Source organism: Octopus bimaculoides, chromosome 17, assembly GCF_001194135.2.
Source record: "Octopus bimaculoides isolate UCB-OBI-ISO-001 chromosome 17, ASM119413v2, whole genome shotgun sequence".
Lineage (NCBI taxonomy): Eukaryota > Metazoa > Mollusca > Cephalopoda > Octopoda > Octopodidae > Octopus > Octopus bimaculoides.
The window spans coordinates 10,580,278-10,592,289 of record NC_068997.1 but is presented as its reverse complement, the minus strand read 5'-3'; the positions used below and the strand labels follow the sequence as shown (position 1 = coordinate 10,592,289).

Sequence of the window (12,012 nt, the reverse complement as noted above, 5' to 3'; positions counted from 1 at the left end):
TATTACGGGCATATGGCATAGTGCGGGCTACTAATCCCAAGATTCTGAGTTCAATTCCAGGCAGTAGCCTGAACAATGAGAAGAAGAAGAAGAAGAAGAAGAAGAAGAAGAAGAAGAAGAAGAAGAAGAAGAAGAAGAAGAAGAAAATGATGATGATGATGATGATGACATAGAAAAATACCTTAGGAATAAGAGCCCAAGTTCAAAATTTCTCCAAGATACCTGATAAAGGTTGGAGGGTATATCAGCCAAAACGTGTTAACAAACAAGATGAAGACAAATATAATGTAAATAATGTGTGTGTGTGTGTGTGTGTATATATATATATAGAGAGAGAGAGAGAGAGAGAGAGAGAGAGAGAGAAAGAGAGATTAAATATTGATTTGAATGGTCTTGAAGACTTACAAATATATGATTAGAACTTGTTGAGGACTGACAACATGAAGGGTATATAACGAGAGGAGGAGGAGGAGGAAACTTTCTGGTGCTAACAGATCAAACTCAACTGTGGTTAGGCCAATGACATAGATGTCACTGGCCTCTGTAAAGAAGTGGAAGCACTGTGTCACGATAATTAACAAGTAATTAACATTAGAAGTATGAAGTTGTGGCTTCTACATAGTACAGTGAGAACAATTCATGCTGCGAGTGAAAGTGTGAACACTTTGAAGTAAGGGTGTTCTTGCCATGCCGCAAATTCTTAAAATAGGAGCTAATTAGAGAGAGAGAGAGAGAGAGAGAGAGAGAGAGAGAGAGAGAGAGAGAGAGGCACAGAGAGAGGCACAGAGAGAGAGAGACAGACAGACAGAGACAGAGACCAAGTGAGACTATCCACACTGCCATCTTGAAAAATGAGAGTACAATGGAAAATGTAGTCTGGATATATATACTCATCATCCTCCTCCTCATCATCATCATCGTTTAACATCCGCTTTCCATGCTAGCATGGGTTGGACGATTTGACTGAGGACTGGTGAACCAGATGGTTACACCAGGCTCCAATCTGATTGGGCAGAGTTTCTACAGCTGGATGTTCTTCCTAATGCCAACCACTCCTAGAGTGTAGTGGGTGCTTTTACGTGCCACCAGCACGAAGGCCAGTCAGGCAGTACTGGCAACGGCCACGTTCAAAATGATATATTTTGTGTGCCACCCACACAAGAGCCAGTCCAACGGCACTGGCAATGACCTCGCTCGAATGTTTTTCACGTGCCACCTGCACAAGTGCCAGTAAGGCGACACTGGTAACGATCATGCTCAAATGGTGGTATTTACATGCCACTGGCACAGAAGCCAGACAGCTGCTCTGGCGATGATCACGCTCAGACGGTGCTCTTAACGCTCCACCGGTACAGGTGCCATAACGATTTCAATCACTTGCCCCAACAGGTCTTCACAAGCCAAGTTTAGTGTCCAATGAAGGAGAGGTTGGCATGGATGCCAGTCGTCGAATTTGGTTCGATTTCGATTTCACTTGCCTGAATGTAAGCGTGTGTGTGTGTGTGTCTGTGTGTGTGTGTGTGTGTGTATGTGTGTTTGTGAGTGTGTGTGTGTTTATTTCTCTTGGTTTTAACATACCACAATAGTTTTAAATTGGCGTCACTATCACATAAACAGTGTTCTTCATTTCAAATGAATTCTATGAAAACATGTCACGCCATGGAGAAATATTACCTTACATGGAAGCAGGTGAGGGTTGGCAGCAGGAAAAGCAACCAGCCGCCTCAGCAAATTGCATCTGATCCATGTGAGCATGGGAAAGTGGATGCGAAATGATGACAATGACGACGATGATGACAATTATGAAAATGACAATGATGATAAGAACAATGACGATGACAATGATGATGACTATATGAAACGAAAAACTAATGAGTTGGCTGAAGCACTTTTTTCTGACGTAGGTTTAATGCACCCAGCCATACTACTCTGAAGTGGAAGAACTGGGCATAGCTGTGACAAAAAGCCAAGGTCATTTGCTCATTTCCCAACACTGCACATGCCAAAGTTGTTTACAATCAATACCCTCGATAACAGAGTATAACTATAACAAACATGATTTAGAAACAGGATCTGCTTTTTGTGATTTCTTTGGAAATGATTTGTTATCTGTTATTCTGACTCTAATAAAAGGAAATGGGTTATCTGCAAAGTTTAAAATCTTAATTAATTTTCGTGAAAGAAAAAAAAAATAATTAATTTTTGAATTTAATAAAAATAAAAAAAACTTCGTTTTTTCTTTTCTTTTGTATTGGTAAACACCAGTTAATATAATGTCAAGTTAAAGAATATTAACTGAGGGAGATGATTATAGTAGTGTGAGGGTTATAGAAGTAGCAATATTAGTAGGGAAAAGGGTGAAGGAGGAGATCAATAAAGATGATGATGATGATGATGATGATGACGATGACGATGATGATGATGTGGATGAAGTCAGCAATGATGATGATGATGATGATAAGGATAATAATAGTGTAGGAAATGATGAGAGTGTAATGATATTGATAATTATATTCGTACAGTGTAACGTCAAAACTCAAGAATTAGTACTAACCTGGCACCCTTTTTTTCCTTCTATACCAGGATGACAGGCATAATATTTTGATGTAGGGAAATGGTCTCATCTGGTGCTCAACTGTCTCAGTCTCTATACTGTTAAAAAGTTCTCTTCACACAACAATGTAGTTTTGGGTTCAATCCCACTGTATGGTACCTTGGACAGACGTATTCTTCTATAGCTTAAAGTTGACCAAAACCTCATGAGTGAAATTTAGTAAATGGAAACTATGTAGAAGCCTGTCAAAGGGTTTGATCCTATTCTAGGTTGACAGATGTAAACTGCCACATCTGTTTTAACACCAACACCACCCTAGCCCTTGGACAATTTTAGTGAAGCCTACACCATGGCAAATATTCGGCTATGGTCTCCAATCTGAGAATAACTTCTCCCCTTCTTCTCATTAGTCTTGAAGGATCTATGATGGGTCACAAAAGCTGTCTTTTCTTTGATTTAGCCATTAAAAAAAATGACATTAAGATATTTAGGATGTTTATCACTTACCCAGCTTTTATTTGAATTTTTAGTTTAATATCTAACAAAATATTGAGTTACTTCTACCTGCTGTTTTAGGAGGTCAAGTGACTAGTAACAATTTCCCTGATTAACAGGTAATTAATTAGTTTAGCTGATAGAACAACTAGAACCCATATTTATCAAAACCAACATTTGATGGAAGATTTGAAATAGAGACTTTTCAGTGGGACCCTCTACTCTACAAAAGCTGAAAATTGATGTTTTATGCTTTGTGTAATATGCTAGTCCCAGCCAAAAAGCATCAAGGGCTTGAAGCTCCACTATTAGCTCCAATGATATACTAAAAATTCATTATAGTATCCTTCATTCAAGTGTTTGTGGAGGGACCTTCTCTTAGTGCAGATCCCAATTTGAACAAATTAGTCTAATTAGATTAAAACCAGACATGATTCCAAGTAAACTGAATATGTCTTTGGCACATATTAGAGCATTATATGACTTTGGGCCCAGCACAGAGTAAAATGTTACATATTAGCTTGAAAAATGTCATGTCCTAAAAAAATCTATTTCAACACTTCTCTTACTTACAGACCATAAAACTAAATACCACAAGCCATCTGTCTGACACTCTAACAATTCTTCCATTCCACGACACTGAAACCATTAAACGACATTAAGATAAATTTCCTTTCACGAAAGTAATAATAACCCTTTCTATAATAGGCACAATGCCTGAAATTTTGGGGGAGGGGAATAATCGATTACATTCCCCCCACCCCCACCATTCAAATGGTACTTTATTTTATCAGACCCGAGAGGATGAAAGGCAAAGTTGACTCCAGCGGAATTTGAACTTAGAACGTGAAGGCAGACGAAATACCACTAAGCATTTCACCCGGTGTGCTAATGATTCTGCCAGCTCGATGCCTTAATAATAATAATGATAATAATAATAATAATAATAATAATAATAATAATAATACAAGATGACAAGGAAGAGGAGGAGGATTGAAGGACAAATGAAAATTAGTATGATTTTTTCTTTTTTAAAGAATTTATTACACACACACACACAAATCACATGGAAAACAACAGTGTACAAAAATGAAATGAGATATCCCGAAAGAGGACAGCACCCTAAGGTCAATCAAAGGAACCCTGCAGATTAAGGATTACTTTGACTACCAAAGGAAAGTGTCCTTTCTTAGTTGTGATCTCTGGCTGACAAGTGTATGCTGAATGTAGACCCATCTCCCAAAGTTATCTCTGACAACTTTCATCCATATTTCAAGAACTTCACAGGAGAGGAACAACTCCCTCTCCTTTTCCAACTTCTTCTTTGAATGGAACTTAAAGAATTTAATGAGGACTTGGCCAAAGGGGAAAATATCTGCCTTCAGTTCTTTCAATCTGGTTCAGCATAGAATCACTTTCACATAATAATAACATTAACAAACTGGTGTTCGAAATTCAAATGTAGTTCTAAGAGAAAACCTGATACAAAATTTGAAGATTTATAAATGAAAGCATAAAACAAAACAAAACAAAACAAAGGAAAATGGCAGGTATTCAAAAATTGGTAATGATGAAGTTATCACCAGAAAAAAAAAAATTGAAAAAAGTTTTTTAAATCAGAAAAATTATAATTAAAGGAATATCTGTAATAGCAGAGGAAAACCTTTGTTAAGGGAAATTAATTAAATTAACACTTCATTATAATCAAACATTATCTAATTAATCCTTTGCTAGAACTGCTTTACATATGTAATTGATGCCCATGTTACAGGCATCATTGTCACATTCATCATCATCATCTTCCTGCTAACTTACTCATGGTACATTTTTGGCTTCTTGAACATGGAAGAAATTCATTAATTCAAAAATATCTTACCTGCCAGGAATTATAGGAACATGGCACATTCCATAACCGCGGACCACATCATTGCCAAAAGTGTCTAATCCATAGGCATGAACAACAATACGAGGCCCTACAACAACAAAAGTAAATTTTATTATTATTATTATTATTATTATTATTATTATTATTTTTATCGTTATTATTATTATTATTTTTATCGTTATTATTATTATTATTAATATTATTATTGAGTGAGAGAGCAATGCATGTCATCAAAATGATACTGGGGTAAAATATACGAAGCCCAGTATACCCATCATGACTACCCGTCTGATAAGGGTACACCAGGCACATGCATCACAACCATATGTGCACAACATGGTGATCTCATATCAAGATAAACAGTGCATGACTTTGAAGCTGGGGTCCAGTTAGAATTTTCTTCAGGTTGAGTAGCACATCCCACTGAAAAGGTCACTGAATGAAGGAATAAAGGTTGTTTAAGGATGTTGAATGAAACACTCATGTTTCCAGAAGTGAATTATTCAAAGCCCAAAGAATTCCTCTCAACACATGGCATTGATGCTCCCCCCGCTACTTCTGCTCATGATCACAGATACACATATCATCGGCCACCAAGAGACATGCTCAATTGGTTAAGGCCAAACAACTGACAAGCAAATCTGTCGTATTAAGCAGAATATTTGCTGTAGCCCATCCTTTTTATACCAAGACAAAACAATGTACATGATAGCACTTCCAATCAATTAAGATCAGAAGCGATGAGAGCCACTACCTGGTATTGCATCAGAGTGTTATTATCATCATTACTACTACTACTACTACTACTACTTTTATTATTATTATTATTATTATTATTATTAAAGACAGTGAGCTGGTACAATCATTAACATGTCAGACAAAATGCTTAGCGGCATTGTGTCTGTCTTTATGTTCTGAGTTCAAACTCCACTGAGCTTGACTTTGCCTTTCATCCCTTCAGGGTTGATAAGTTAAGTATCAGTGAAACACTGGGGTCGATGTAATCAACTATCCTCCTCCCCCAAATTCCAGGCCTTGTGCCTTCTAGCAGAAAGGATTATTATTATTATTATTATTATTATTATTATTATTATTATTATTATTACTTAATTGCTCTATTTGAAGAATTTGTAATAGGAAATTCCTTACATGCCTAGCTAACATATAAAACGCTGTAATTCCTATTAGCAAATGAAACATGTGTAATGGTGAATAAATAATACCAATAAATTTTCCAGCTTCCTGTTTTATCATATATATATTATATACATACATACATACATACATACATACATACATACAAGTGTATAAAATTTCAATTTGTCATCAACATATGCCTAAATTCTTCCTTGAGAATTTCAAAGACAATCCTCAATCCATTGTGTGGCAGATAAAAATCAATCAATAATGCCACTTAAACTGCTTAGAATTATCTTATTTCCTTCAGACCTTCTGTGTTCGGTCAACTGTAAGAAATTGTAGTTTAGTAAGATAATCCATATTTACCACAAGGTGTAGTACTACTATTTCCTAGAACTTGAATATATCTATCCTTATAGGTGACCTGTCAAAAGTCTTTAAAGAAATGCCTGAGTATCTCTCAAGTTGCATCTACTTATCAATAATATAACCACTTACATGCCATAAAATCTACAATGAAATAGCTAAGTTAATGTTGCCTTTCAGCTTCCTTCTGTCCAATATTATAGTCATTTGGTATTACTATGTCAACATGATTGTCATTTTTGTCTGGGAAAAATGATGCCTGGTTAAGTGTTTGCTAGCATGTGGCCCATCAATATCCGAAAATTCCACAGCATTTTTACATTTCTAAAACAGTTGAAGATACATAAGTACTAACAAGTTCAAACTAACTGACCAAGTCTATAGAAAGCAGTTTTTCTGTGCTATTGAGGTCAAATATATCTTTAAAAAATTGTATTTATTCCATGGCTTAGTCAGTAGAGGAAGGGGTAACCTTTGACCTTTTTTAAAGAGTTTCAAGGCTGGTCACAGAGAGAGAGGAGGATATTGTCTTCAGAATGGACTCTGTTCAAGGAACCTACCGGCTGATTAACGATTTTAAACTATGCAAGAACTAAAATAGTTCCACTGACTGATTTCCATATAGTAAATATCTACTAGAGTCCACTCACAGGGCATTTGCCAAGCTGAAACTCTGGCTGAAGACACTTATCCAAGATGCTAATGTGTAAGATCAAACACAAAACATTAAAGATACAAAAATGAATTTCTTGACTAAACAACCATGACTAAAGGATATTTTGATAAAATATGCTGTACTGAATCAGGAAATAGACTCACAAGCATTGCCTCTCAATGTGCCTCTATGGTACACACATGTCTGTAATGTGTTTGTACAACTGTTCTTAACCTGAATTGATTCATGTAAGCTAATGTTAGATTCCTTTGTTGTTCATGTAGAAGACAATATAGCTCATGGAAGGACTCTCAAGAAGGAACTATCTGCCCCAAATCACATTCTATCATCTGTAATAACCCTGTAATAACCCTCAAATCACATTCTATCATCTGTAATAACCGTGTAGCATTCAGGTTACTCTGTCAAACGTAATGCTTATTTATATACATTGTGTTAAATTAACCATGAATTATCTTGCAATTGTATGTTATTACAATGGCATTGTAGAGTAGGTGTGAGAAGAGAGATCTGGTCAGTTTAGATATAAAACAGGTTTAATATTTGGGTCAAATATGGCTGGTTTAAATACTAAAGGGCTAAAAGAAGAAGGATATATTAGATAATATACACAGAAACAAATTGTCAGAAAAGACAGGCAGGATGGTCACTGTTAGAATGGGTGGGATCATAAGTCTGCTCACTAAGAGCATTCTTGTGGTTGAACAACAACAACAACAACAACAAAGAACATATTTTCATAGTCTTTCATTCTTATTGTTAGGCCTATTGTTTGATTTTCTTTTCTGTGGCTTCTTTAATTTTACGGAATCAAATTCAATTTTTTAGGAAGATTTTGGTGCTCCATTGTTGATCAATTTCCTACATTCCTTTCACCATCTTCTTCTCAATAAAAATACATACATGCTTCCAAAAATGGTAGCCATGTCTTCTTCAAATCACACACTACCACAATCCAAAAAAAAAAAAACGTGCACATTAGATGATGTATTCCATAAATATACTAAAATTGAAAATAAAAAATAAAAAATTGAGACGGTCAGAGCCAGAATAATTTTGACCACAGATCTTCTGGATCTTAACTGATTAGGGAGCTAAGCAGCAGTGGTGACTACAAATACTAACTACAATCACTATCACTGCTACTATCACTACAACAACCACCACCACCACCACTGCTGCTGCTGCCACCACCACCTGATGCACAATAGATTCTTGCTTACTCTTCCTGTAACATTCGAGCAATGGATTTTATGAAGATTTTTTGGTAAGTCTAAAGTCTTGCAACACTATAAGAAGAACATTAACAGCATCCATCTCACTAGTCGCAGATGTCTACCATAGGCAAACACTTCCCAATGTTCCAATTCAATTCTTTGAAAAATCTCCGCATGAAATTTTAAATGAAAAAAATATAGAAAAGCAATGTTCAGATGCTGCAAATATAATTTTGATAAATTGAAAAAAATTAATGTAAAAACTTTTTAAACAATACAGAATTTTCATTATTTACATTATTTACATTTGACGGATATTTGTCCTCATCTTGTTTGTTGTTAACACAACGTTTCGGCTGATATACCCTCCAGCCTTCGTCAGGTGTCTTGGGGAAATATCGAAGGCTGGAGGGTATATCAGCCGAAACGTTGTGTTAACAACAAACAAGATGAGGACAAATATCCGTCAAATGTAAATAATGTAAATAATGTAAATAATTCCTCATCTCTTAAATATAGAACTGTAATACAGAATTTTTATGAAAAATACAATGGAAAGAAACCTGAAAGAAAGCAAATAAAAACGTATAAAGCAGCATAAAATTTAACTAAATATGATCAATAGAAAAATCAAAACTTTAATAATTTTTTATAAAAAATTGAAAATTTACAAACCATAAATGAAAAACATATTCTATCTTTTCTTTTATCTTTTACTTGCTTCAGTCATTTTTGAATGTGGTCATGCTGGGGCACCACCTTGAAAAGTTTATTAGTCAGACAAATCGATCCTGGACTTATTTTTTTAAAGCTTGGTACTTATTGTATCGGGCTCTTTCATCAAACCGCTAAGTCACAGGAATGTAAACATACCAACACCAGTTGTCATGCGATGGTGGGGGACAAACACAGACACAAAGTCACATACACACACACACACACACAGATATATACAAATACATATGACAGGCTTCTTTCAGTTTCCATCAACCAAATCCATTCACAAGACTTTGGTTGGCGCAAGGCTATAGTAGAAGATACCTGGGACCATGTTATTGAGAGGTAAGTTTCTTAGCACACAGCTACACCTGTGCTTAATGGTAAGGTTGCAAAACATATACAAACTATATACAAGTTTAGCTGGGAAATGCCTCAACCAGACACAGACTCATATTGTTTAACATACCTCAAGCAATTATTACAGGTTGTTTCTTCACCAAATTATATGTCCAGTGGTTTGTTTGAAACACTTGAAATGCTATTTCAGCTTTCCTTTTGCATTTTCAAGCAAACTGTCTGAGATGCTGATGAGGCATTTCAGCATTTCATCCGCAACTCTAGTTTAAATCATCCTCATTGATTGTTGTTGCTGTTCATTGATATTAATTGACTTTCTCTTTCACATATCGGTGCATATGCATTAGCAGTGAATTAGCAATGACTACATTGAATAAAAATGTATTTCTCCTAACTTATAACTAGATTGGAACTGATCAGTATAACCTACTTCATTCATATTCTGTTGTGAAAAGTAATGATTGAGAAGCAAATCATTTTTCTTCAAACTGCTATTATTCTGTTCCTTGGTTGTAAGTTGTCTCTCGATTATTGCAGTCATAAATAAAAGCATTAACTCTTTAGCATTCAGTTTACTCTGTCAAATGTAACATTTATTTATTCACTTTGCACTGAATTAATCATAGAGCAGTCTGGCATTAGGAAGGGCATCCAGATGTAGAAAATCTATCTTAATGAACTCTATTATGTGGATGTTAAAATGTTGAGGAGGAGTAGGAGGAGCAGGAGGAGCAAAAAGAGCAGAAGGAGCAGAAGGAGCAGGAGGAGCAGAAAGAGTAGGAGGAGCAGAAAGAGTAGGAGGAGCAGAAGGAGTAGGAGGAGGAGTAGCAGAGAATGATGATGATGATGACAATGGCAACAATGACAAGAAGGAGGAGGCAGTGGTGAATGATGATGATGATGATAAAAACCATGACAGAACAAGTTCATTGGCCTACAAAAATCACAAGCAGGTACAGGGTTTATTCCAGTCTCAATCATTCAACCAAAACAGACTTCCATCTCTACATTAATTGTATCCGGTCAGGTCGTGGGTGGGGGTATCAGCAATGAGTGCACCACACCTCAATTAAGCCACCATTAATTCCTGCTCAAGGCCTGCATGGAATTAATAGCATCGTAGACTTTAATTAAGATGGTGTTCCATACATCTGACATTATTATTAGTCTTCTCATCCATAATAATTTTATATAGATTTGAAATATTTATCTTTATGTCATTATTGTGTTGTCCTAATATTGATCCTGAAGACTCAGGCATGTTTACAGCATGGAATTGATTTTTTCCCATTTGTTTACATTTGTATTGCTGTCTTCATTCTGAATTCCATGGCTGCTAATCGCAGAAATACTAATATCTGTGTTGCCTAAAATACAAGGAAAACAGTTTCTTTGGGCATTCTCAGCAACTTCATAGATAAAACTTTTTTAAATTCCTCACCAAAAGTCTTTCAAGTCAATTGAGTAAGCAACTTCAATTCGAAAAGACTGTGCAAGAACACACAATTGAAATAGCTCTTATTTGATGCCAATATTCTTTACCACTCTAGGCACAAGGCCTGAAATTTTGGGGGAGGGGGGGGCAGTCAATTAGATCAGCCACAGTACGCAACCTCGTGGAGCCTTAGGTGTTTTTCGCCCAATAAACACTCACAACGCCCGGTCTGGGAATCAAAACCGCGATCCTATGACTGCAAATCCACTGCCCTAACCACTGGGCCATTGCTCCTCCACACTGAGGTAGTAAAAGCGGGTTATCCTACAATGAATTTATGTCCCATCTAGGAAGGAATATATTTGTCCCTTAGAAACCACAAAACTGGCCCTATGCTCGTTAAGGAGTATGTGGACTGGCCAAACCTAATCTTTTAGTATCATCACAAATTAAATAATGAACTAAATTATAAATTTCAAAGGTATAAAAAGAGATGTGGAGTTACTTACAGCCAAATGGGTTGGTACTTTTAAATGTGATGTTCAATGGAAAGTTCCAGACATGTATTTGACGTCTGTCAGGACTTTTCTTTGTCACTTGGGTAATGCCCTCCTCCAAACCCTGCAACAACACAATGAAAAGAAAGCATTAACATCTTCTAAAAAAAAAAAAAAGCAAAAGATAGGCAGGAAGAACACAATGAATAATGTAGAATAGGAAAGAGAACTGGAAAGAAAAGAAAATGAAACAGGATGGTCACAACTGGAATTTCGATCATAAACCTGCTTCTTTACAATTTAGAGTTAACTCTGAGTTGAACAACAACAACAACATAAATAAAAAATATAGATCGTGCAAAAAAAGGGTAAATAAAAAGTAAAGGCATTCCCTGCTGGATGGATCCCTCTTCATACCTGAAGGATTTGGTTGTACAACTAAATGGAGGCACATGGCTTAGTGGTTAGGGTGTTGGACTCAAGATCATAAGATAGTGGTTTCGATTCCTGACTGGGCAATGTGGTGTGTTCTTGACCAAAACACTTCATTTCACGTCGTTCCAGTCTACTCAGCAGGTAAAAATAAGTAGTCCTGTGGTGGACTGGTGTTCCATCCAGGAGGAATATATACACCAGAGAAAATGAGAAACCATATATATATATATATATA

At 36.0% G+C, this 12,012-nt stretch overlaps 1 protein-coding gene across 1 annotated transcript in view; it reads right to left on the bottom strand.

Moving 5' to 3' along the window:
* Positions 1-12,012, bottom strand: part of LOC106882485 (B9 domain-containing protein 1) — a 51,413-nt gene that overhangs the window by 1,554 nt on the left and 37,847 nt on the right. The window contains exons 3-5 of the mRNA XM_014933183.2: positions 11,355-11,466; positions 4,926-5,022; positions 2,056-2,123 (exon numbers count right to left, since the gene is read on the bottom strand). Of these exons, the coding sequence (XP_014788669.2) occupies positions 2,056-2,123; positions 4,926-5,022; positions 11,355-11,466 (277 nt within the window). The remainder of the gene's footprint in view (positions 1-2,055; positions 2,124-4,925; positions 5,023-11,354; positions 11,467-12,012) is intronic.